Source organism: Leptonychotes weddellii, chromosome 1 (assembly GCF_054177405.1).
Source record: "Leptonychotes weddellii isolate Sample4059 chromosome 1, ASM5417740v2, whole genome shotgun sequence".
NCBI classification, from domain to species: domain Eukaryota; kingdom Metazoa; phylum Chordata; class Mammalia; order Carnivora; family Phocidae; genus Leptonychotes; species Leptonychotes weddellii.
Genome location: NC_138369.1, coordinates 43,248,965 through 43,275,598, shown reverse-complemented (window position 1 = coordinate 43,275,598; position 26,634 = coordinate 43,248,965). Strand labels below are relative to the sequence as shown.

Here is a 26,634-nt window from a genome sequence, read left to right as displayed (position 1 = left end):
AAACTAATACATCCCCTTTTTTGATGAGGCCATTTTGAGTTGGCTTTCTAACTCAACACTTGTAACCAAAAGAATCCTGAGTAATACAGCTCCCTCCCTTAAAAGTTCTTCCTCTCTGATCGGGATCGAGTCCTGAATCGGGCTCCCTGCTCAGCGGAGAGTCTGCTTCTCCCTTTCCCTGTCCCTGCTGCTCCCCGTGCCTATGCTCGCTCTCTGTCAGATAAATAAATAAAAAATCTTAAAAAAAATAAAATGTAAGTCAAATCATGTTATTCCCCGCCCCCCCCCCCCAAACCCCCCAGGGTTTCCCTCCGTGCCCACAGCCGCATTCTAACAATGGCAGCTGATACTTATACAGCTCTCGTTAGTTGCCAGGCCCTGAGCCAGGCACCTTCCTTACAAAAACTCATGGAATTCTCATGACGTGACTATGAGGCAAATACTATTATCATCCCCATTTTACAGATAAGAAAACTGAGGTGCAGGGAGGTTCAATAACTTGCCTGAGTTAACATGGATTAAAATCCAAACTTTTTATCAAGGCCCAGAGCCTTCTACCCCCAGGTCTCTGCATGGCTGCCCCTGTCTTATTAGTTGGGTCCTGACACCAATGTCACCCTCTGAGAGGACTTCCCACATCAGCCAGTTTATAATGCTCCCCACTCTTTATGACATCATCATTTTTTGCTTCCGTATCACTTAAGCATTTTATTAAGTTCTCTATTCACTTTCTTTCTTTTTTTTTTTTTTAAAGATTTTATTTATTTATTTGAGAGAGAGAGAATGAGAGAGAGCACGAGAGGGAAGAGGGCAGAGGGAGAAGCAGACCCCCCGCTGAGCAGGGAGCCCAATGCGGGACTCGATCCTGGGACTCCAGGATCATGACCTGAGCCGAAGGCAGTCGCTTAACCAACTGAGCCACCCAGGCGCCCCTCTATTCACTTTCTTACATTCTTGCTTGTTTCTGTCTGGGCCCCATCCTCCCCCCAGGGCGTCAGTTCCTTGAGAGCAGGGACCACGGCTCTCTTGTTCACTTCCACCTTCCAGCACAGAAGGTGATTCCACACCCTTCCACAAGAAGGGCTGCTTTAGCACCCCCTAGCGGCTCAATAGGGGAGGGGAAGAAGGGCGCGAAGAAAGGAGGGTTAGGTCCCAAGCTCCTTCAGTCCTCCCTCCCAGGACCAGAGCAAGGATGGGTCCTCAGGGGGAGAGAATGGAGAACAGAGAGGAATGTGATGAAGAGAGACACTGCAAAGGAACTCGGGGCCCTGGGAGGCCTCGGGGTGCAGCCTGGCTGCCCTCCACAATCCCCTGGGAGGATGTTTCCCTGATTAGGGTTGTCCGATTTGGCAAATAAAACTGTAAGATTCTCAGTTAAGTTTGAATTTCAGATAAACAGTGAATCTTTTTTTGTTTAAAGATTTTATTTTATTTTTTTAAAGTAATCTCTATGCCCAACGTGGGGCTCTAACTCATAACCCTGAGATCAGGAGTCGCATGCTCTACTGACTGAGCCAGCCAGTCACCCCTGTGAATCTCTTTTTAAGTGTAAATATGTCATGTACAATATTTGGGATATATTTATATTAAAAAATTGTTTGCTGTTTTTTTTTTTTTTTTAAGATTTTACTTATTTATTTGAGAGCTCTCTCAGGAGGGGGGAGGATAAGAGGGAGGAACAATTTCCCCGCCCAGCAGGGAGTCCAACATGGGACTCAATACCGGGACTCCAGGATCACGACCTGAGCCGAAGGCAGTCGCCTAACCAACTGAGCCACCCAGGTGCCCCGAAAAAATTGTTTGCTGTTTATCTGAAATTGAAATTTACAGGGCATCCTGTATTTTCTCTGGTGGCCCTACCCCAGATCGTCACTTTGTGCTAAGTGCAAAGGGAGATTCTTCTGAGCATTAGCCTGCTTTTTAAATATGGAACATTTTGTTTTCACTCCTGAATAAGGAAGTAGTCTCTTTATTGATCTAACAGAAGGAGAATGTCTGCGAAAACAGCAGCTTGTTAGAGCAGATTAGCTCCAAGGGGTCGGGTAAATACCATGGGGAGGGCAAGGCAAATGCCTTGTCCTGAAGTCTGAGCTGCTTTCAGAAGCTGCTTGTGCTGTTGCTTGGACTTTCCTTTCCGGGCCCAGAGTTGGGCTTGAGTAGGCACTGTCGAAGAGGGCAGGAAGTGTGTATCGTTCAGCCTGCGAGGAAGAGATTCACGGGAATGTGGGCTGATTCCGGTGATTCACTTCCTCAGTCGCACTGAGCAGCTGGTGGCAGGAACTCAGAGATGAACGGCACTGGGCGCTGCCCTGGAGGCTCTCCAGAGATGGAGAGATGGATCTGGAGCCCAGGACCAACAAGTGATGCCTGTCCCAAATCTGTCTTCATGGTTGAATCAACGGGAAGAATGCTTTTCTTTCTCTCTCTTTCTCCTTCCTTATTCTTTTTCTCTTTTCTCTCTCTTCTTTTTCTCTCACCTTCTCAGCCTTTTGTCATCTTCAACCTACAAGTACTATATAAAGGGGAGATCACTAGTGCAGTCAGCTCTGGGACCTGCTCTTAGTCTCTCCAAGCCTGTGTCCCCCGCCCCATTATCCACTTCCGGCAACGCCTCTTGGAGTTCATTTGCATGCCCTTTTCTGATTGGTTGATACAAACCCTTTGCAGCCCCCTGACCCTCCACCCCTCTAGGCCACTCCCCACCGTCCTGTTGGAGGCCCACAAAGTGAGGCACCCTGGGAGTCTCAGATCTCTGACCTGGGAGGCCTTGTCTGCTCAGTTACTCCGCCGTAAAGTGTCAGCGGATGATCTTTTATGGTGGGTTAAAAGACCCAGATTCAAGGCTGGACTTTGCCACTAACAAGCTGTGTGATCTTGAATGAATCCCTTTACCTCTCTGAGACTCAGTGGCCTCATCTATAAAATGGGAATAATTCTCCTGATGATTTTTTTTTTTATGAGACTATTCTGTAATGGTTAATATGGACTCTTAAGCCAGACTGCCTGAGTTCAAATCCTTCCTCTTCCACTTACCAGCAGAATGCCCTAAGCAAGTTATCTTTTTAGTCCCCTTTCCTCATTTGGTTGGAGTGAGTCTGAAATAAGTCAAATTGTATAAAAACACCTGGAACAGTACTTTGCATGCAAGTGCCTAATGAATGTCAGCTATTATTGTAATGGGTATTAAAGTCCTTTGTCCAAATGCTGTTAATATTAGTGCCCAATGAATATTTGGGCACAGGCTGGGAAAAATCAATTGAATACAGCTCTGGCTTGGAGGCCAGAGTTTCTTATGAAGATGGCCGAAAAAAGCAAAGCCTTAACCTCTCTGAGCCTCAGTGTCTTTGTCTGCATGATGACGACAACAACTTCACCTCTGCCTACTTCGTAGGGTAGCTCAAGTGCTTGGACAAGGGTAAGCACTTAAAAAAAGTTGAATGAATGAATGCATGGACTATGTTGGGCAGCAGTAGCAAGCAGCAGGGGTCTGCCCTGAGCAACGTAACTGCTGACCAGCTGGTCTTGAGACCTGGTGCAATAGAGACCCACATCAAGCCGTGGGTGAGTACTGAGTCAAATGGGCAGACTGGGTGGTGTGCTGGTCAGCTTCACATTTGGATAACAGGCATTCTTTTTTTTTTTTGATAACAGGCATTTTTATACTTGCCTGGTGAGAGTATAAATGTATAAATGTATTAGTATAAATCAGCGTCTTTGGAAAATCATATAGTGCTATCATAATTTTAAAAGAGGAAACAAATTCACAAATTAACCTAGTAATTCCATTTATAGGAAATCAGCCCCCAGATACCTTGGCCCAAGTGCACCAAGATTTATACAGGTAGTGTGTTCATTGCAACTCTTTGCAATAGTGAAAAACTGGAAATAACCCAAATGCTCCACAGTATGGTAGGCAAATAAACTGTGGTACATCTATGTTATGGACTATGTGGCTATTAAAAAGAATGAGGTAAATATGTACATTATTAATACGGAGAGGTCTTAAGATGTATGGTTAAATAAACAGAAAACTCAAGTTGACAAAGCTATGCATTTAATATAATAATATTTGTGGGGGAAAAAGCTGTATCTGTATATCTGCATTGGACATCTGAAAGGCTACACGCCAGAGTTAAGGTGGTTATCCCTGCAGAAAAAAATAAAATCAAAATTTTATTTTGAGAAAAGAAAGCACTCCTGTTTAAAGTCCAGAGGCCCTTATTTGTAGTCTGGGCAATGACACTCTATGACTCAAGGAAACTCTATTCACTTTTTTTGAGCGGAAGCTTTCTCTTGTGTAGACTAACAATGGTAACATTTATCTCTTAGTGTTGTGATGGGTGAGATGAAATAATAGATATGAAAACCCCTACTGAGAGCAGGGACAGATCCGTATAGCAATCACGGAGGGCAACGTGAGGAGGAGGCATGAGGCTAGACCTTGAACGGTTTGTCAAGGTCTGGATTTAGTTTGATTCCTGACTGTCTTTTCCTAACAGTCAACAGGCATTTATTTAACAAGGGTCTGCTACAAAACATGATGTGGGCTTTTTAGCCACTTACCTGCCTTGAGAAGCAAAGGGGAAGCTTGGCGCGTGCGCAGTGAGAGCGTCTTTGCCGCGCTCTGCCCTTGTACTACAACTCCCAGCAGGCTCCGCACACGCCTCAGGCGCGTCGCTGACTGGTGACGTAACGCCGTAGCGCGGGGAATTTCGAGTAGCGGTGGCGCGCTGGAGGCCAGTGGGTGCTGGAACCCCCACCGGCCTACCTAGGAGAGACCATGGACTCCCTAGTCGAGCCTCGGTGGCCTCCAGGCCTGGCAGTCATGAAGGTGAGTGCTCTGGGGAGGTGGGAGTTCCCGGGTGTCCGCGGGAGGCCAGTCCCGGTGTGAGAAGGAGAAAAGGGGAGGCGCGAGGTGCGAGCTGGGCCAGGGTACCCGGCTCTGCTCTGCCACTTAGCGACTTGGTAGAGTTGGGCCTCAGTTTCCTCCTGCCGAGAAGTGACGGGGTCAGGCCTCGGTCCCTCGTGGTGAGCTTAGGTTGGCCGTCTTATGGAACCGGGTATTAAGCGGTTCAGCCACAGCAATAACAATGACCTCGAGAAAAATAGTCACTCTAAACAGTGAAAACGACAGTGACAACTAACCCTTTCTGAGGGCCTACTACATGTCAAGCATATGTAAACTCTTGCGGCACATTATTTGAGAATTTCCCATTTCCTTGACATTTTTTCATTTCTTATAACTACCTAGTGCTGATTGGCTTCTCCTGACGTGTCCTAACTCTTAACAGTTTGTATCTCTTTTAAACGAGATCAGGGCTCAGGCTCAGCACTAGCCTTTCATTTCATTATATTATTTCACTTAAATAACATGGTTGTTCTTGGCAAGGCATTCCAGTTCCATTTACAGTAGCAGTGAGCCCTGTGTGCTTGATCAAGAAGAGCAAACACATTTTGCTGTGCTAGCTAAGAATCAGTTACTTCGTTTTTCTTCTTGATCTGTAATTATGTATTTCTGTTTGTGACTGTGTGCAAGATCACTTTCTAGTTCTACTCCTCAGTGTGGTAAATATGGGGATTATGGTATCTGTCCCCGCTGACTCATAAGACTGACTTTGAGGATTAAGTGAAGGGACTTGGGGGAGGTTAAAGTAAGTATAAGGCCTTTCTTCTTGCCGTCACCAGTGTCATCTACGGTGCTTGGGGACTTGAGATAGCCCCATCGTGAAAAGCTGACATTGGGGAAGGATCTAGGAAAGATGTAGTTTTGGAGTTGTGGTGGCCTTGGTATCAAGGTACTTTGGAGGAGAACATAGATTTGAGTTCCAGTGGTCTTGGCTTAAATCTGGTCTCTGGCTCTTATTTAACTGTGTTAATCTTGGGTTGGTTACTCAACCTCTCTGAGCCTGAATTTCCTCAACTGTAAAGTGGAGACAAAAATAAACAGTTTATAGTGTTGGTTAAATGAGTTGATCTGTGTGAATAGGGATTCTAGCTGGCTTATTCACTGTGCTTAACACAATGTCTGGCACATAGTGCATGCTTAAAGATTATTTGCTAATTGGTTGAAGGTTCTAAGTATCTGGAAGGAGTAAGCATTCAGTTAATATGTCTTTATTATAATTATTAGCACTTAACATGTGTTGTTTCTTTCCCCCCTTTTTATTTGTTATTTTATTTGTTATTTTGAAGATTGAATTGGATAAAGGAAGTAAAAGCTTTGTAAAGCTTCTTGCTTTGTAGATTTAAGCATATTTTACCACAACTTCCAGAGTTCTTTAGAGGCAGGTTCCATGTCTTCTACGGATTTGATGTCTCACCACAGCACCTGAGAGTGTTCAGTGATGGAGTTGATTGAGCCCATATTAGAATCATGGTGGAAAGCCAGCCCCCTCCAGTATTTTCTTTTCTGTTTTTTTAATAGCTCTTTATTTTATTTTAATTGTTTATACCTATTACTACTCTTTATTTTGCCCAATCCCCCCCACCCCAGCAACCACCAGTTCTCTGTATTTAAGAGTCTGTTTTTTGTTTGTTCATTTGCTTTGTTTTTTGGATTCCACATAAAAGTGAAATCATATGGTATTGTCTTTCTGTCAGACTTATTTCACTTAGCATACATAATACCCTCTAGGTCCATCCATGTTGTCACAAATGGCAAGATCTTATTCTTTTTTAGGGCTGAGTAATATTACATTGTATATATATGCACCGCATCTTCTCTATGCATTCACCTATTCACTGACATGGGTTGCTTCCCTATCTTGGCTATTGTGAATAATGCTGCAATAAACATAGGGGTGCATGTGTCTTTTCAAATTAGTGTTTTCATTTTCTTTGGGTAAATACCTTGTAGTGGAATTACGGATCACATAATATTTCTGTTTTTAGTTTTTTGAGGAAACTCCACAGTGTTTTCCATAGTGGTTGCACCAATTTACATTCCTACCAACAGTGCAGGAGGGCTCCCTTTTCTCCATATCCTCACAAACACCTGTTATTTCTTTTTTTGATTCACACCATTCTGACTGGTGTGAGGTGGTATCTCAGGATGGTTTTGTTTTGCATTTCCCTGATGATTAGTGATGTTGAGCATCTTTTCATGCATCTGTTGGCCATTTGTATGTCTTTTTTTGGAAAAATGTCTATTCAGGTCCTCTGCCCATTTTTAATGGGATTATTTGGGGCTTTTTTGGTGTTGAGTTGTGTAAGTTCTTTCTATATTTTAGATATTGACCCTCATTGGATATATCATTTGCAAACATCTTCTCCCATTCACTGGGTTGCCTTTTTGTTTTGTTGCTGATTTCTTTTGCTGTGCAAAGCCTTTTATTTTGTGTAGTCTCAATAGTTGATGTTTGCTTTTGTTTCCCTTGCCTGAGGAGACATATCTATAAATATGTTGCTCAGGTGATGTCCGAGAGATTACGGCCTATTTTTCCTTTTAGTAGTTTTATGGTTTCAGGACTTACATTTAAGTCTTTAATCCATTTTGAATTTATTTTGTGTATGGTATAAGAAAGTGGTCTAGTTTCATTCTTTTGCAGTTTTCCCAACACCATTTGTTGAAAAGACTGTCCTTTCCCCTTTGTATATTCTTGCCTCCTTTGTTGTAGATTGACTGTATAGGTGTTGGTTTATTTGTGGGCTCTCTTTCCTCTTCCACTGATCTATGTATTTTAATCTCTTTGTAATGTATTTGTCATTTTCTCACCTAGTTTTTGCTTGAACTTTTTCCAGGAATTAGCTGCTCCTGGAAGTAGCAGCTAATTTTGAAATTCTTTCTTATACTAAATAAAATCTGATTCCAAATCCATCGTTGCTAACCTAGGATCCATGGAAAGACTTTTGTATCCAGAATTATTTATAAGAGTTTTGTTTGTGTAGGTTTTTTTGAGAAGAGAGTTCGTAGTTTTTATTCATATGTATAAGGGGATCTGTGACCCAAAAAACTTAAGAACCTTTCCTCTAGGTATTAAGTCTTTTCACTCATTTCCTACTTTCCCCTTCCACTTTCCCCTCTTCTAAGTTGAAGAAGTCCTAGAGCATCCACTTAACTGCTCTCTGTTTAGTGGAGTGCATGTTACGCTCTTGAAATGGTATGACTAGAAGTTTGTATAAAAATATTATAGCTCATCTGATACAGTGTCACCTTCCACAAATCTTGCTCAGTATGTGTCAGAACCACTCCTCCAGAAGAGGGTGGTATATAGAAGAAAGCACAATAGAGATGCCAGGACTCTGACTTCTAGCCCCGCCTCTGCTCTTAATTGGTGTGCAACACAGTCCTCTAGCTTTTTGTGTCAGTGGTAGCTTACCATCCAAAATAATGGAAGATTTTGGCATTTTTATGTTTATTTCCCTGGTTTTATAGTAACAGGACTTTTGGTTTTGGCAGATTATAAATGGAGTATGTGTATATAGTAGAAAAAATTAAAATTCCGATTAGGATAAAGGAGAAAATGAAAGTTCCCCATCACCCTACCATCTGGAGGTAACCATGGTTTAATATTTTGCTGTTTAATGTGCGTGTATGATGTGTATATGCATTTAAAATTTGGGATCACTTTGGAGTTGACTTCTTGGGTTTGATTCGACCACTTATAAGCACTGTAGGCTTCATCTGTAAAACTGGAATAGGTGCTATAGACTTCATAAGATTGTTAGGGAGATTAAACTGTATAATTCTATTGTAATGTATTGTAGATTCTATGATTTTTTTTAAGTTTCCATTAAAACATGAACATTTTCTCATGGCATTAATTATTCTTTGAAAGCGTGTTTTGTTTTTTTTTTTAAGTGGCTACATAATATTTCATCATATAGATTGTTAGTGACATCAGTCTTTTTTTGTTTTTATTTTTAAAATTTAGGTAATACACTCATGGTTTAAAAATGTGAAACAAAGAGTAAAAGTCTCCCTCCCAATCTGTCCTTTATCCATTTTTTTTACTTCTGTTACTATTATTTCTTTATTGTGTAACTTTTCAGGATTTCTTTATATGTATACAAGGTAAAAATAGAATACATTTTTATTCCGCCCTCTTTTTTTTTTTTAACAAACAGTAGCATACCTTCTTTTTTAAAATTTCATTTTAAAGATCTTATTCACTTATTAGTGAGAGAGAGAGTGAGCGCATGTGTGGGGTGGAGGGGCAGAGGGAGAGGGAGAAGCAGGTTCCCTGCTGAGCAGAGAGCCCGATGAGGGGCTTGATCCCAGGACCCTGGGATCATGACCTGAGCTGAAGGCAGACGCTAAACTGACTGAGCCACCCAGGTGCCCCTACCTGACTTCTTTTTTGCACTTATTTTGGCAATCTTTCCATGTTGGTACATGAGTGAGCTCTGTCTTTTTTTTTTTTTTTTCTCTTAAAAACCGCTCATTATTCTTATTGAATGGAATAAATTTTAAATGATTTAGAAGATTTTGCATTGTGAGAATAGATCCTTTCCTATTTGGATTGCATTCCAGGCTGACACACATATGTCTGACTTCTCAGATTGACCACGTCTTTACCTTCTTCTGCCACCACTGGCTCCAGCTCTTTCCAGGGCTTCCTCAGTTGGTTCCACCATGTAGTAATTAACATGTGGGACCATGCAGAAAGCACTGGACTGACTGCCAGCAGGGAGACAGGAAGTTTAGTCCTGGCTTGACTCATGCCCAGTTATTTGTGTGTGCTTCCTCACTTGTGAAGTAAGGGTTTTAACTAGATGCTTTCTGATGTTTGGCTTTAATAGTCTCTGATTTTGTTCTTAACCTGTGTGGTGAATGGTTATTGGTACCTTTCACCCAACAGTGACTGTGGGCCAGGGAATGGGGTCTGAAGAGGAAGAAGCTTGGAGTAAGTTGGAAACACATGGTTAATGGAACAGAAGTGGAGTAGCCCTTTTGTAAAGGGTTGACAGTATGGACCAGGAGTCTGTACAGTGTCCACTTTATCTGTCGAAAGCTTTTTCGGTAACTTGACGATTGAATGTGTAAGTCATATGAGGAAGGTTTTTCTTGATTTGTCAAGATTCCTTGCAGTTTATGTGGAGTTAATTTTGAATTTGTATATTTGACAGAAGAGTATTCTTAAATTGTTTTTTTTAGGGGATGGAGAAAGAGTTCTGTGGCAGACATTCCAGTCTTGGTGTTTTTCTGATAGGTATATATGTATTTTTGCATTTCAGACAATAGATGATTTGCTGCGGTGTGGAATTTGCTTTGAATATTTCAACATTGCAATGATGATTCCTCAATGTTCACATAACTGTAAGTATGCATTGTCTATGTGAGTTAGTAAAAATGTGATTTTTACACAAGGTAGTGTTAATTTAACACCCAATGTAAGTACACTTACTTATTTCTCACCTTTAGCTCCTCTATCTTGAAGTTTTCGGACGATATTTTCTGCTGCCTTCCTCTTGGGTATATATTTATTTATTTTTATTTTTTTTAAAGATTTTATTTGTTTATCTGAGAGAGAGAATGAGAGACAGAGAGCATGAGAGGGAAGAGGGTCAGAGGGAGAAGAAGACTCGCCGCTGAGCAGGGAGCCCGATGCGGGACTCAATCCCAGGACTCCAGGATCATGACTTGAGCCGAAGGCAGTCGCTTAACCAACTGAACCACCCAAGCGCCCCGGGTATACATTTTTTTAAAGCAGAAAATTATTATATTTCAAAATGCAACTTCTGTACAACCAAAAAGTAAAACATCACTGTAAAATGTTGGTGAGAAAACATGGTATTTCCTTTGGCAAATGGTTGACATCCTTAGTCATAAATGATCTCTTTAGAAACCGGTAACAAAGACACTAATATTCCAAGGGAAATGAAAAAAACAAAACAAAACACAGAGGAAAGTGAAATAACAAAAGAGTAGTAAGGTTTAAGGATATATGAAGATGTTTGAACTTAGCAATAACCAAAGAAAAGCAATTTCTTTGTAATGTCATATTGTCAAAGATTAAAACACTGACATCTAATGTTTGTACTGTTTTAGAAAAAGTCTCGTAGACAAACACTGGGGGATAAGATTGATGACAATCTACTATTTTGGGGAAACCTCTACTTTTGACTCAAAATACAAATTTTGGATATCCTTAATTCCAATGAAGTGGAACTACTGGGACTATTTCAACAAATTAGGTGGAGAAATTAAAAATAATCTATATATAAGCATGTTCACTGCATAGAAAACTAAAACTAATGTATGGGCCCATGAGACTACTTGCATATCACTTTATTTATCAGTATACCCCAAAAGGATATGCACAAAACTCCATTAACAGATAATGTTGGGGAGTAGAATTAGGAGGGGAAAAAGCATTTAAGAAGTAAAAATACTATTGTTCACAAATTTCTGTGTCCTTGAAAATCCAGAAAAAGATAATTTTTTATGAATCAATTTTAAATTTACCCTGATAAGTGATAAGTGAAAGTTATAAATATGTGCACTTAAGACTTATGGGAACACTGAAATGAAGCCTTACGATGACACCATCCTGAGCTGTGTAATAACATCTCCATCATTCAAGCTTCCAAGTTTTAGTCCAGTGTCAACAGGGAAAGCAGTCAGCATGTCTGCTTACAGTTCTCTCTAGTGACACCCTCTAGGTAACTTTGAAACATGAGCTTTCCCAGTCCAATTTTTTGATCTGTGAGGAACATCCAGTCCAACACACGTAAGAGGAATATATGTACATTATGAAGACTGTCTTTTGGATTTTGAAGATGGTGGTAGAAGCGATACCATCGGTTTCCTATTTAGTCATCACACTCATTTCGCCAAGGGGTATTCCTGGGACCAAAGATGGGAGTGAAGAACACTTGGAGGAGTAATACTGGCAGCAGAGCTCTGGTGGCACTATTTCTTGCTGTTACAAGCAAAGACAGCAAAAGTATGTTTTCCTGGAACTATCATCTCCTGTGGTTCCCAGTTAAGACTTATGAATTAAGAAAGTCCATAGGACAAGGAATGTTCCTGATGTCAGCTGTCCTCAGGCCATCTGTAAATCTCTTCCTTTCGTGTTCATCTCAAATCCCATCTTCTCCCATATTCTTTCCTTGGGTCTCCTCTTGGATATTTTTACGCCTTTTGTAACATTAGGGCAGTAAAGATCTTGGTCACTATTTGTGGTTCTTTGTTTGCCTAATACTTTTAGGTGTTAAATTTCAGAATTTTTGTTTTGTAACAGGTTAATGCATAGGTAGTTCAACCATGTAGTCCTTGGCACGAATATACAATTCAAAGTTTAAAAATATATTCAAAGTTTAAAAATCCCAGTGGGAGAATCTACCAGTAAAGAGCATTACAGACAATTTTATCACTTACCTTGCTGTGTGAGGCTGGAAAGACTCTTAAGTTGAAATTTGCTTGTACTTAGCTTCATGAGTCTATTATGTATTTTTTATTCTGTAGCTTGAGGTACTTAACACATAGTGGTGAGCCTGTCATTGTCATTATTCAGGAGCTATTTTCAAGTGATTTGTCTTGGAAGGTTAAAAAACAACAACAACAAGGTAGGCTTAAAAAATGATTTTGGTGGATAGTAGTAGCTTTGGTAAGAAGTTTCTATAGCAAAGACCTAAGAGGGTGGTGATGGTAGCAACATGGGCATTAGAGGTGTACTTAGGCTTGATTCTTGACTCCCCAACTTACAGCTGGTTGAATTTGCAAATGCTAACATTTCTTCAAATGTAAAGATTTGATGAATAATTTCTACTTTAGAAGATGATTGTGAAAATTCAGTGTGCAGAACCCAGTGTTTGGCATGTTATAGGCCCTTAATAATTGTTAGTTCCTTTCTAGGTTAGATTCACATTAGTAAAGATAAGTTTGGGGGATTGTTTCAAAATATGTATTAAAATAATCTTTATTTAGGTGTAATTTACATATAATAAAATACATCCATTTTAAATGCAAAATAAAGTGTACAAGCATCAGTGAGGTTTGACAAAGGTATATACCATGTAACCACCACAATTAAGATATAGTACATTTCATTCCCATGATAGAGCCCTCCCCATCTTAGTCAATATAGCCTCAGGCAGTAATGTTTGTATCTGTTTCTGGACTCTTTCCTGTTCTATTGTTCTCTGTGTTTATCCTTGTGCCAATACCACACTGTCTTAATTATTGTAGCTTTGTAATACATCTTGATGTTAGACATTTTAAGGCCTCCCATTTTGTTTTTCTTTATCAAGATTATTTGACCCTTTTAGGATCTTTGCATCTTATATGCATTTTCATATAAATTTTATAATCAGATTGTCAATTTCTACAAAAAACCCTGCTGTATGTGCATTGGGATTGTTCTGAATTTAGAGATCAATCTGGGTAGAAATGACTTCTTAACAATGTTGAGTCTTCAGTATATGAACGTGGTATATTCCTCCATTTTATAGCTTTAATTTCTCTCAACAATATGGCTTAGTTCTCATTGCACAGGCCATGAACATAGAAATACAATTTTTTTTTATTGACCTTTTATCTTGTGATCTTGGTAAATTCACTTTTTAATTCTAGCATCTTTTTTGTTGATTCCTTCAGAATTTTTACATACACAATCATGTCATCTGTGAATAAAAACACCTTTATTTCTTACTTTCTAATCTCCATGCCTCGTATTTTTTTCTTGTTTTACACAGGCTAGTACTTCTAGTACAATGCTAAATAGAAGTGATGTGGGTGGACATCCTTTTCTTAGTCCTAATTTTATGGGGAAATCATTTAGTCTTTTATTTATTTTTTTTTAATTTTATGTATTTATTTATTTATTAGAGAGTGAGCGGGAGAGAAACAGCATGAGAGGGGAGAGGGTCAGAGGGAGAAGTAGGCTCCCCGCTGAGCTGGGAGCCCGATGTGGGACTCGATCCCAGGACCCTGGGATCATGACCTGAGCTGAAGGCAGTTGCTTAACCAACTGAGCCACCCAGGCGCCGCATTTAGTCTTTTAAATACTATGTTAGCTATAGTGTTATATTCTTAATACATTTTCATAAATTTATCAAGGTGAGGCAGTTCCTTTCTTAATTAGCTGAGAGGTTTGTTTTTTTTTTTAATCATAAATGGGTGTTGAATTTTGTCAAGTGTGTTTTCTGCATCTATGGAGATGCTCATGATTTACTTCCTTTATAATGTTATAGAATTGCTTTTTGATTGTTAAAACAACCTTTTATTCCTTTCATTAAATTTACCTTTTTAATCTTAGCAGTTGAGTTTATTGGCACAGAATTTTTTCATGCTGTTCCTTATTACTCTTTTCCTTCTCATGTCTGAAGGATCTGTAGTGATGGCTCTTCTTATTCCATATACTAGAAATGTGTTTTCTCTTTTTTCCTTATCTGATCTAGCTAGAGGTTTATCAATTTTATTGCTCATTTTGGAGAACCTGCTTTTAGTTAATTGTTCTCTATATTTTGTCTTTTTTCTATTTCATTGATTTATACTTTCATCTGTATTATTTCCTTTTACTTATTTGATATTACATCTTTATTTTCTCATAAAAGCATATGAAGCTATAAATTTTCCTCGAAGCCCTGCTTTAGCTGCATCTCACACATTTGATATGTGTTTTCATTTTTTTAAATTTATAACTTTTTTTTTAAGATTTTATTTATTTAACAGAGAGAGACACAGCGAGAGAGGGAACACCAGCAGGGGGAGTGGGAGAGGGAGAAGCAGGCTTCCCGAGGAGCAGGGAGCCAGATGCGGGGCTCAATCCCAGGATCCTGGGATCATGACCTGAGCCAAAGGCAGACGCTTAACGACTGAGCCACCCAGGGGCCCCTGTGTTTTAATTTTTATTCAGTTTAAAATATATTCGAATATGCTTTGTGATTTCTCTTTGACTCATGAGTTATTTAGAAGTCTGTTCTAAATATTTGGGAGTTTTCTTGATATTTTCCTGTTACTAATGCTAATTTAGTTATGTTCTGGTCGGAGAATGTATTCTGGTTAGAGAACATAATCTGTTTGATTTCAGTTCTTTAAAATTTTCTTAGACTTGTTCTGTGGCCCAGCATATGGTATTTCTTGATTAATGTTTTATGTATACTTGGAAGTCTATTCTGCTGTAGTTGGGTGGAGTATTCTATGTCAATTACTCAAGTTGGTTGATAGTGATCTTTAATTAATCTTTACCTCTATTGGTTCTTTATTATTTTATCAATGAGAGAGGAGTGTTGAAATCTCCAACTATATTATAGATTTGTCTAGTTTTCCTTTCACTTTTGTCAGTTTTTGCTTTATGTATTTTGCAATGTTTTTATTAGGTGTGTGCACATTTATGGTTATTTTGCTTGATTAATTGACTGTTATCATGAAATGCTCCTCTTTAACCCTGGCAATATTCCTTGTTCTCAAGTCTGCTTTTTTCTGATGTTATTTATAGCCACTCCCACTTTTTTAAAATTAGTGTTTGTGTGGTTTATCTTTTTCCATGTTTTTATTTCTAAATTACCTGTGTCTTTATATTTCATTTGAACTTTTTGTAGACAACATATATTTGGGTCTTGCCCTTTAATTCTGCCTGACAATATCTATTTTTACTTGGAATATTTAGACCTATACTGTCTAATACAGTGGCTGCTAACCACATAAGACTATTTACATTTTAATTAAAATTAATTAAAGTTAAATAAAATTAAAACTTTGGTTTCTTGCACTAGCCACATTTCAAGTGCAGAATAGCCACATGTGGCTAGTGGCTTCTGTGTTAAACTGTGCAGATAAGTAACATTTCCATTATTGCGTAAAGTTAAAGTAATTATTGATAAGGCTGGATTTACATATACTGCCATTTTGTTTTTTATTTGTCCACCTATTCTTTCCTCTCTTTCTGCCTTTTTAAGAAATAGTTGAACATTTTTTAAGTATTAAATCTTTTCCAGAGTTGCCTTATTAGCTTTGCTTCTTTGTTTTATTATTTTAGTGGTAGTTTAAAGTATGCCACTTTAACTTATTACAATTTCCTTTCAAACAATATTATGCCACCTGAATAGTGTAGAACTGTTACAGATGTGTACTTCTGTCCTCTTCCTGTCATCTTATTGTTGTCTTTCATTTTATGTGTACATATATTGTAGATACTACAATACATTGTTACTATATTTGCTTTAGACAGCCCATTATCTTTTAAACAAATTAAAAAATGTCTTTTGTATTGTAAATACAAAAATACAAAAGGTACTCTCCTTTGTATATATCAAAGTTAACTTCTGGTATCATTTTTATCCTCTCCGCTACATTTCTTGTAGTGTACATAAGCTGCTAAAGAATTCTCTCAGCTTTTGTTTGAAAAAGTTACTTCATTGCTCTTTGAGAGATGTTTTCAATGGGTATAAATTCAGGGTTAATGTTTTTTCCCTTTCAGAATGTCATTCTGACTTGATTGGTTTCAGATGAAACCAGGTGTGGTCTTTTTATTTATAGCTTTCTGTATATAATATGCCTTTTTCCCCTGGCTGCTTTTCTTATTTTCTTTTTATCACTGGTTTTCAGAAATTTGTAATATGCTTTAGTTTGGTTTGCTTTGTATTTGTCCTGTTTTGGGGCCCCTGAGCTTTGGGTTTATATTTGGAAAGATTTTAGTCCTTGTTTCTTTTGAGTATTTTTTTGTTCACATACGCATCCCATGCTCCAATACTGATTCCAGTTAAATTTTGTTAGACCTTAACTGTTCTTTACTTTACTGCTTGATATTTACCTACAGAGATTGAGACTCTCTGTTTTTTCTTTTTCTGTTTTGGTCTCCCCCCTCACACCCACCCTGCCTTTCTGTGCTTAGTTTTGGATAATTTCTTTTGCTATGACTTCAGATTTATCCATTTTTAATTCTGTAGTATCTCATCAGCTGTTAGTCTCATCCAGTGAAATTTTCATTTCAGATACTGTATTGATCATTTCTAGAAATTTCATTTTAAAAATATTTTCCACTTCTTTCCTCATTAGGTTCATGTGTGTGTGTGTTTTAAGCTTTGAATATACCGAACATATTTCTAATGGCTAGTTTAACCTCTCTATCTGCTAATCCATTATCTGTGTCATTTCTAAGTCTGTTTCTGTTGACTGATTTTTTTTTTTTTTTTACCCTTCCTGTTTCTAAACCACATTTTCTTGTTTCTTTGCATGACTGGCAATTTTTGGTTAGATGCTTGCCATTATAGTGTTTACCTTTTTGAGTGGGTAGATTTTATTGTGTAGCTTATTGGAGTGTCAGGCTGTGTTGTGGCAGGCAGGTAAGTTACTTGTGGGTTAGATTGATCCTGTCAAGTTTTGTTTTTAAGCTTTGTTAGTGTGGGTTTAGAGTAGCCTTTTCTATAGGGCTGTTTTTTTGCGGTGGGGGGGGGATTGCTGGGGGATTGGTAAAAAACACATAACATGAAATTTATCCTCTTAACAAATTGTTACATGTACAGTATAGTATTGTTAACTATATGTACATTGTTATATAGGAAATCTTTAGAACTTTTTCATTTTGTGTGACTGAAATTTTGTACCCATTGCACAGGAACTCCTCATTTCTCCTTATCTCGGTCCTGGCAACAACCATTCCTTTTTCTGCTTTTATGAGTTTGACTAGGTATCTCATATAAGTGGATTTTGCATTATTTGTCCGTTTGTGATTGGCTTATTTCACTTAGCTTAATGTCCTCAAGGTTCATCCATGTTGTAGCATGTGACAGTATTTCCTTCTTTTTAAAGGCTGAATAATATCCCATTGTGTGTATACATCACATTTTCTTTATCCATTCAATTGTTGGTAGACACTTGGGTTGCTCCCACCTTTTGGCTATTGTGAATGATGCTGATTGGAACATGGTAGTGCAAATATCTCTGAGATCCTTTTTTCATTTCTTTTGGGTAAATACCCAGAGGTGGGATTGTTGGCTTATATGGTAATTCTATTTTTAATTTTTTGAGAAACCTCCATACTGTTTTCCGTAGTGACTACCATTTTACATTTCCATCAACAGTGCACAGGTGTTCTAATTTCTCTACAGTGTTACCAACTTTTATTTTCTGCTTTTTTTTTATAATTGGCTACCCTAACAGGTGTGAGGTGATATCTCATTATGGTTTTGGTTTGCATTTCCTGGATGATTAGTGATGTTGAGCATCTTTTCATATACTTGTTGGCCAACTGTATGTCTTTGGAGAAATGTTTATTCAGATCCTTTGCCCTTTTCAAATCTTGTTTTGGGGTATTTTTGTTGTTGTTGAGTTATAGATGTTCCTTATGTATTTTGGATATTAACGCCTTATCAGGTCTATGGTTTGCAAATATTTTCTCCTATTTCATATGTTGTTTTTTTTACTGTGTTGATTGTTTCCTTTGCAGAAGCTTTTTAATTTGATGAAGTCCCACTTAGCTATTTTCACTTTTTTTGCCAGGGCCTTTGTTATCACATCCAGGAAATCATTCCCAAGGATGATGTTATGAGGCTTTTCCCTTTTATTTTCTTCTAAGAGTTTTATAGTTTCCAATCTTCATTCTTTTGCATGCGGAAGTCTAGTTTTTCCACCAGCGTTTGTTGAAGAGATTGTCCTTTACCCGCTGTGTACCCTTGGCATCCTTGTCAAAGACCATTTGACTCTATATGTGTGGGACAGCCTCTTTCTTTCTGGTACTTTGCCCTAGAAATTCTAGCTACCTGGATTGCCCTGCATTCTGATCTTTGCTGCTTCAACTAGCAAGACTGATGGGCTGTATGGCTCTTCTCCCTGCACTGTGGTCAGGAAATTGCCCCTAGACAAAGGTTGGGCTGTGATAGAACTTTCTCATTTCTGCCATTGTCCAAAGTCTGAAAATAGTTGTTTCATATTTCCCTCCAGTGTTTCAGTGTTTATGGAAGGGTCGTAATTCTGGACCCTGTTAACTTTCTCATGGACAGAATGGCCATCCCTTCTGTAGATGAAAGACTACTTTTTATGAATTCAGTGAACTCTACTTAGCTGAAAAAATTAGGCTTTACTTCCATTCTTTTTTTTTTTCTTTGTTTCCTTGTCACTTACAGTTGTCACTGATGTCATTTTTTATTTAAGAGGAAGTCATTGGAGGGTACTTTCTTTTTTTTTTTTTTAATTATTATTATGTTATGTTAATCACCATACATTACATCATTAGTTTTTGATGTAGTGTTCCATGATTCATTTTTTTGCGTATAACACCCAGTGCTCCATGCAGAACATGCCCTCTTTAATACCCATCACCAGGCTAACCCATTCCCCCCACCCCCTCCCCTCTAGAACCCTCAGTTTGTTTCTCAGAGTCCATCGTCTCTCATGGTTCATCTCCTCCTCCAGTTTCCCCCCCTTCATTCTTCCCTTCCTGCTATCTTCTTCTTCTTTTTTTTTTAACATATAATGTATTATTTGTTTCAGAGGTACAGGTCTGTGATTCAACAGTCTTACACAATTCACAGCGCTCACCATAGCACATACCCTGGAGGGTACTTTCAGTAATTATTTTATGAGCACTTATTTTTCATATTGTACCTCTCATGATTTGGTAGGCGTTTTCTACTAAACATATTTGTCACAGGTTCCTGCAAGACCAAAAGTTGCTCTGGGTCTGTAGTATTGTTTTAATGACACAAAAGCCCGTGGAACTTAATAGGAACTAGATATGGCAATCATGTTCTGCTGTTGTCCTGGATCGACTGGAATTGGTGACCCAGAATCCTACCCATTTATTGCTGCTCCTTAAGTATTTCAGGATTTATCATTTTAGTCACTTTATTCTGTTTTGCTCTGTTTAGCTTTTTTAGATATGGTTAATGTGTTCATTTTTATGTTTGCAGTTCTGCTGTTATTAAGGTTGGAGTGGGGTGCATTGGCAGAATGCAAGTAGTTAAATTGATCCAAAATCATGCTTTAAAGAGTACTTTTTTGGGGGAGAGCGAATGGACTTATTCCAATCTATAAAACACAATTAAGTGAGAAATGTTCTCACTAATAGATTGATATGTTCAAGTGCCAGTTTTCTTTGCACTTGCCCAGTGTTTCTGACTTGATAATGGCAGATGCTCAAAATATTTACTCCTAGATGAAATCATTGCTTGTAGACACTGTTAGATTGCCATTACTTTAAAGTTAGATCAGCAATCATTTTTCTTTTTTGTTTTGTGGATTTTGATGCACAGAATTAATTGAAGCTTCTGTTGGAATAAAAGGCAATTTAATTTCTTTATTTTTAAAGTGAAATATGAAATGTTCCATTTATTGACCTTTGCTAAATTAAGAGGCAATATAAGATTCCCTTAGGCAAATACTGTGTTTCTCTTCTTTTATATTCTTACGAGGCAGCACTGTGAACAAGATGGGAGAAGAGTAATAACTACACATATGGGTGGCACATACAGTCATGCAGAACTGCATATATGGGAATGCTGGAGTTCTGCTTGTCAGGAGGGATGGTATTCTCTTAGCAGCTAGCTGGTCATTTAACCCTAGAACTGAAGGCAGAGGCCAGCTTTCTCAGCTTTCCAGGACCTATTCCTTTCAAACTGGGAACTAGATTTTCTTCTTTTAACTGGACACTCGAGAACTATTTTTGAAATGGTTCATTTTCTCATACAAACCTTAAGATCACACACAAAAGTAATTGGTTTAACTTTTAGAAATTTACTTTTTTCTGTTAGGATGCTAGGCTCTTTTGATATTTGAAAGCTAGCAGTTGGCTATATCCTGTTTGAGATTAGAAATGCTTCCTTCCCCAAGGCTTGGGTGTTTCTGTGAAGCTACCCATTTTTTTTTTAAAGATTTATTTATTAATTAGAGAGAGAGAAAGAGAGAGAGGGAGGAAGGATGCGAGTTGGAGAGGGGCAAAGGGAGAAGGAGAGACTCTCAGCTGACTCCCTGCGAGCGTGGAGCCCACGATCCTGAATGACCTGAGCCAAAATCAGGAGTCTGACGCTTAACCAGCTGAGCCACCCAGGCGCCCCTGAAGCTACCCTTTACATCACTGTTTTATTCTACCCTCTTCCACCCTGTCCACAGAGCTCATAGTTGGATTTTGGGAGGAAAAATAGACTTCACAGGTGATTTAAATAAAGCCACTGAGGAATATATAGTCCAGAGCTCTTCAACAGCTCTACTTTGATTGGAATATGATAGTTGCTCACTAGAGAATGCATTATGCTGGTCTGCAGCTCACCAGTACATATTTGGTAGTAAACTAGTAGACTGAAATTAAGCTAAGAGCTCGATCTACTTTGGGCCTGTGTCTGGTTCTCCATATGTGAAAATAAAACACATACAAGATTATGCAGAAGAGAAAGCAGTAGTCTCATTATGCATACTCTGGTACATGTGATCCTGTTAATGGAATAATATTTATTTGTATTATATAAGTATATATAATAAATGTGTTTTATAAACAAATTATATATGTTTTAAATAATTAATATGTTAAAAGCATGAGCTCTGGTACTTGCCTTTGCCACCTATTTCCTTTGTGATCTTGGTCAAATTGGGTGAACCCTATGCTGCATTTTACTTATTGTAAAATAGGACTAATATTAGTACCAGCCTCAGGGTTGTTTTTAGGATCAAAAGAGTTCATACATAAAACATGCTTAAAACAGAGCACATAGTAAGTGCACAGTGTTATGTTAAACCACATGAAATTGCCAATATTTGTTCTTTTTTGATTTACCAAAAAATGACAGTTTTATATAGTTAAAATGTAATAGCAAAAACATACTAATTTTTTTTTTTTTAAAGATTTTATTTATTTATTTGAGAGAGAGAGTGAGAGAGAGAAAGAGCACAAGAGGGGGGAGCGGGAGAGGGAGAAGCAGACTCCCTGCCGAGCAGGGAGCCCGATGCGGGACTCGATCCCGGGACTCCAGGATCATGACCTGAGCCGAAGGCAGTTGCTTAACCAACTGAGCCACCCAGGCGCCCAAAACATACTAATTTTTAAAAAATAATTGTTGTTCAATCAGAATCACATATTATGGATGCAGTTTACTGGCCAAAATCCACTGAATCCATATGACTGGGGTAGGGCCTGGGAAACTAAATTAAAACTGACAATAATCTCTCTAAGTGATTCAGATATGTAGCCAGGTTTGGGAATTTTTGATTTATAGTATTGCCCAGGAGATTTTTTTATACTGTGAAGGGAATAACATTGATAGTCAAGAGAATGAATCTGGGGAGGAATTTTGCCTCACAATGAATCATACCTCATGTCTCCATTATATCTGATTTAGGTGATATTTTGGACTTTAAACTTTAGAGTCAGTGCTGGAATGAATTAAAGACTTTTGGGACTGGTGGTATGGGATGATTGTATTTTGCACAGGAGAAGGGCATGGATTTTCAGTTGGCAAGGAGCAGAATGCTCTGGACTGAATCGTGTCCCTCCCAGAATTCATAAGCCCTAATCCCCAGTGTATAGTATTTGGGAGATAATTAGGTTTAGTTGTGGCCATGAAGGTGGGGCCCTGATGAAGGGATTAGTGCCCTTAAAAGAAGAGACATATATAGCTTGTTCTCTCCCCCTGCCAAGTGAGGACACCATTAGTAGGCAGCCACCTACAAGCCAGGAAGAGAGTCCTCACCACAAACCGACCATATTGGCATCTTGATATTGAACTTCTAGCCTCCAGAACTGTGAGAAAATTAATTTCTTTAAGGCACTAGTCTATGGTATTTTGTTATTTTGTTTTGGCAGCCCAAGCAGACTAAGACATCTAATTCCTCCCTCCAGCACTTTGTATCATTGATGTCATTCATTCCACTTATACATAAGCACTTATACATAAGAATGAATATATATATGTGTGTGTGTGTGTGTGTGTATGTGTTTGTGTGTGTGTATGTATATATATATGTGTATATATATATATATATATATATATAAAAGAAGAAACTGGAGAAACAGTTTGAAGAAACTGTTACCTGTTAGATCAATTAAGAATAAGAAAAATAAAAGTTTTTATTTTACCTGTATTTATTCCTTCTCCAGTGCCTTTCCTTTGTTTATATAGATCCAGGTTTCGTTTCTTTTTTTTTTTTTTTTTTTAAGATTTTATTTATTTGACAGAGAGAGAGAGAGACACACAGCGAGAGAGGGAACACAAGCAGGGGGAGTGGGAGAGGGAGAAGCAGGCTTCCTGCAGAGCAGGGAGCCCGATGTGGGGCTCCATCCTAGGAACCTGGGATCATGACCCCAGCCGAAGGCAGACGCTTATTGACTGAGCTACCCAGGTGCCCCGTTAGATCCAGGTTTCTGACTTAAATTATTTTCCTTCTCTCCAAAGAACTTTTTAAAGCATTTCTTGTGATGCAGGTCTACTGGGAGTGAAGTCCCTCAACTTTTACTTGTCTGAGCAGGTCTGTTTCTCTTTCACTTTTAAAGGATTATATCACAGGACATAAACTTCTAGGTTGGTGGTGGGTCTTTTCTCTCAATACTCCATTCTTTTCTTGATTGTATGGTTTCTGAGAAGTTGGATTTAATTCTTCTCTTTGCTTATCTATAGCTAAGGTGTCCCCCGTCTCCGGCTTCTTTCAAGATTATTTTCTTTATCTTTGATTTTTTGCAGCTCAAATATGAGGGTTTTGTGGGTTTGGGGTTTTTTTTTTGGAATTTTTCCTGCTTGGTGTTCTCTTGGCTTCCTGCATCTCTGGTTTGCTTTATGACTGTTCGGGGGGAATTCTCAGTCATTATTGCTTCAAATATTTCTTGTTTTTTCCCCCCTCTTTCTTCTCCTTTTGGTATTGCTATTACATGTATATCACACCTTGTATATCCTGCTACAAAATGCTAAGTACTGTTTTTTTCCCCCGTCTTTTTCTTTTCAGTTTTGTAGTTTCTATTGAGATATTCTCAAGTGCACTGATTTTTCTTTCAGCTGTGTCTTATTTATTGAGACCATCAAAGGTATTCTTCATTCTGTTACAGTGTTTTTCATCTCTAACATTTCTTTTTGATTCTTTCTTAGAATTTCCATCTCTCTGCTTACGTTACCCACCTGTTCTTCCATGTCGTCAACTTTGTCCAGTTGTTTTAAATTCCTCGTTTTTTAATTCCAGCTTTCATGCCATATTTGGCTATGATTCTGATGCGTTCAGTTTTTCAAGCTATGTCTTTTGCTTTTTAGTATGCCTTGTAGTTTTTTCCTAATAACCAGTCATGATGTACCAGGGAAATGGAACTGTAATAAATAGACCTTTAGTAACATGGCCATGAGATGTCAGAAGTGCAGTGCTCTGTAGTTCTGTGATTACGCCTGTCATTAAGTGAGTCTGTGCCCCGGACTGTGAACTTTGCAAGTGCTTCTCAGTTTGTTCCTCCCCTTAGCTGGGACAGGATGAGTAGAGGTAGCTGGAGTCCATTATTTCCCTTCCCCCAGGTCAGCTGGGCTCTGAGTATACCCCAGAGACTTGGGTCTGGTAAAGTAGTTTCTCTTGAGGGCAGGCCTTGTTAAGAAGAACTGAGTGGGGGCACCTGGGTGGCTCAGTTGGTTAAGTGACTGCCTTCGGCTCAGGTCATGATCCTGGAGTCCCGGGATCGAGTCCCGCATTGGGCTCCCTGCTCAGCAGGGAGTCTGCTTCTCCCTCTGACCTTCCTCCTTCTCATGCTCTCTGTCTCTCATTCTCTCTCTCTCAAATAAATAAATAAAATCTTTAAAAAAAAAAAGAACTGAGTGCTCTGGTGTATTGCAAAATGATTACTCACCCCCCGCCCCCCCGCAGAAGGAGCAGGGGATTTTTCAGGTTGTCACTTTTGAGTACCTGGTAGAACCTGGAGCTGAAATTCATGTATGTGTGGACCTACCCTATATCTTGGACCCCCTGGAGTTTTTAACTCTCAGACTCTTCCCTGCTGAGTTTCCAGCAATTTGCCAATTACAGTTCAGGTCTTCCTGCCCCAGCACTGGTTCTAGTAGAGGCTCTTTCTCTGGTTCTTGTGGAGGTTTCTGCTCTGCTAAGTTCTGATTCTCCATATCCAGCCTGTCTGGCTCTCTAGTTTGGGAGCAACAGTTTGTCCTGTAACCTCACTTCTCTGATGGAGCTAAGAAGAGCTGATTTTTCAGTCTTTTTACTTGTTTACTTGTTACAGTTGATTTTTCAGTCTTTTTACTTGTTATTAGATGGAGATGGGGTGATGACTTTCAAACTCCTTACCTATAAACCTGGAAACCAGAATTTCCCCTTTATTTGTCTTTGCTTCCACACAAAACTTAATTAACCCATTGCCTGTTTTATCTTCTCTTTTAACGTGTTCTTTCATTTTTCCTCCTGGTTGCTCTTGCTGAGGCTGCACAACTTGTTCATTTCCTGGATATCTATACCCAAAATCATACAATCTCCTCCTCTTTAAACTGAATCCTTTTTAATGAGGCCCCTTCACTAAGCTGAATTTGGACTGATAGCAAATTAGCTACCATTAAGGGACCATTCTATTTAGTCACAATTTTTTTTCCTTTGGGAGATTATTTTATACTGCTTTGGGTGTGAAGAATTTAATTAATGCCGATTTCCTGCTTAAATCCTTAGGATTTATTACACTGAATGGTACTGAAATTACCTCACTACTTTGTTGGCTCCTTAAGGTCAAGAACCTTCCCTTATATATTTTTCTTTTCTTAGTGCTTGCCAAAAAGTACTTGTTATATGTGGGATGATCAACGTCATTTGTAGAGTTAGGATGTAGAAATCCCTAATTGATAACCTAGGTATATATTATTTCTTAACATGTGTATAAATCTTATCTCAAAATTTATATTTTAGATTGTTAGGCATAGGGATATCTGACACGTTTATACAGTATCCATCCCAGGTCTTACATGTATGTTTCCTACATTTTATGGGGTTGTGATATCCTAGGGACTCATGATTATTATTATTTGGTACATTTCTCTCTCCTGAAAATGCTGTTTCATGACGTTTGCAAGTATGCATAGGTAGAGTAGAGGTGTTCGAATTTTGAGATTATAGTGATATGCTTTAGATGATGGAAATATTCTAGGGCTTAAGTCAGATTTTTTTTTTTAAAGATTTTATTTATTTATTTGACAGAGAGAGACACAGCGAGAGAGGGAACACAAGCAGGGGGAGTGGGAGAGGGAGAAGCAGGCTTCCCACGAAGCAGGGAGCCCGATGTAGGGCTCGATCCCCAGACCCTAGGATCGTGACCTGAGCCGAAGGCAGATGCTCAACGACTGAGCCACCCAGGAGCCCTTAAGTCAGATTTTGTTAGAAGTCAGATTCCTATATTATTAATATAGCTTAACTAATTTATTATGTTGCATTTGTTTTTTTTTGCAGACTGTTCTCTCTGTATAAGAAAATTTTTGTCCTATAAAACACAATGTCCAACTTGTTGTGTGGTAAGTTTTTCTTTCTGGTTTTTTTCTTGTAAACTTAATTGATTGATGCAAATATTTCTGTATCACATATACACAAAAGCCCAAGGGAAGAGGTATAATTATTGAATTAAGCTACATAAAAGACATTTTCAGAAAGGACCTCTAAAACACATATATGGAGAACTGGGCTTTATGCAATTTTTCATAAAGATTTCTGATAACCTAAGTATATTTTAGGAAGTGGAAACTAATTCTAGGATCAGGATGTAGCATCCTTTAAATCTTATGATCTATGTTTTTATGGCTTCATTTGCA

The 26,634-nt window shown here is 38.6% G+C and overlaps 1 protein-coding gene and 1 long non-coding RNA gene across 5 annotated transcripts in view; one reads left to right on the top strand and one right to left on the bottom strand.

Moving 5' to 3' along the window:
* Nucleotides 1-1,604: 1,604 nt before the first annotated feature.
* The window catches only part of LOC145721812 (uncharacterized), a 30,814-nt gene continuing 5,784 nt past the window's right edge, over nt 1,605-26,634 (bottom strand). The window contains exons 3-4 of one of the 2 annotated variants that reach the window (XR_014145726.1): nt 4,564-5,095; nt 1,605-2,512 (exon numbers count right to left, since the gene is read on the bottom strand). This is a non-coding gene — a long non-coding RNA (uncharacterized LOC145721812). Of the gene's footprint in view, nt 2,513-4,037; nt 4,148-4,563; nt 5,096-26,634 lie in introns of those variants that run through there. The other variant, XR_014145725.1, reaches the window with a different exon arrangement.
* Nucleotides 4,697-26,634, top strand: part of RAD18 (RAD18 E3 ubiquitin protein ligase) — a 100,712-nt gene continuing 78,774 nt past the window's right edge. For all 3 annotated transcript variants that reach the window (XM_081821753.1, XM_081821749.1, XM_006736570.3), the window contains exons 1-3: nt 4,697-4,831; nt 10,177-10,258; nt 26,279-26,340. In XM_081821753.1, coding sequence (XP_081677879.1) covers nt 4,781-4,831; nt 10,177-10,258; nt 26,279-26,340 — 195 coding nt within the window. In that variant the 5' untranslated portion in view covers nt 4,697-4,780. The remainder of the gene's footprint in view (nt 4,832-10,176; nt 10,259-26,278; nt 26,341-26,634) is intronic.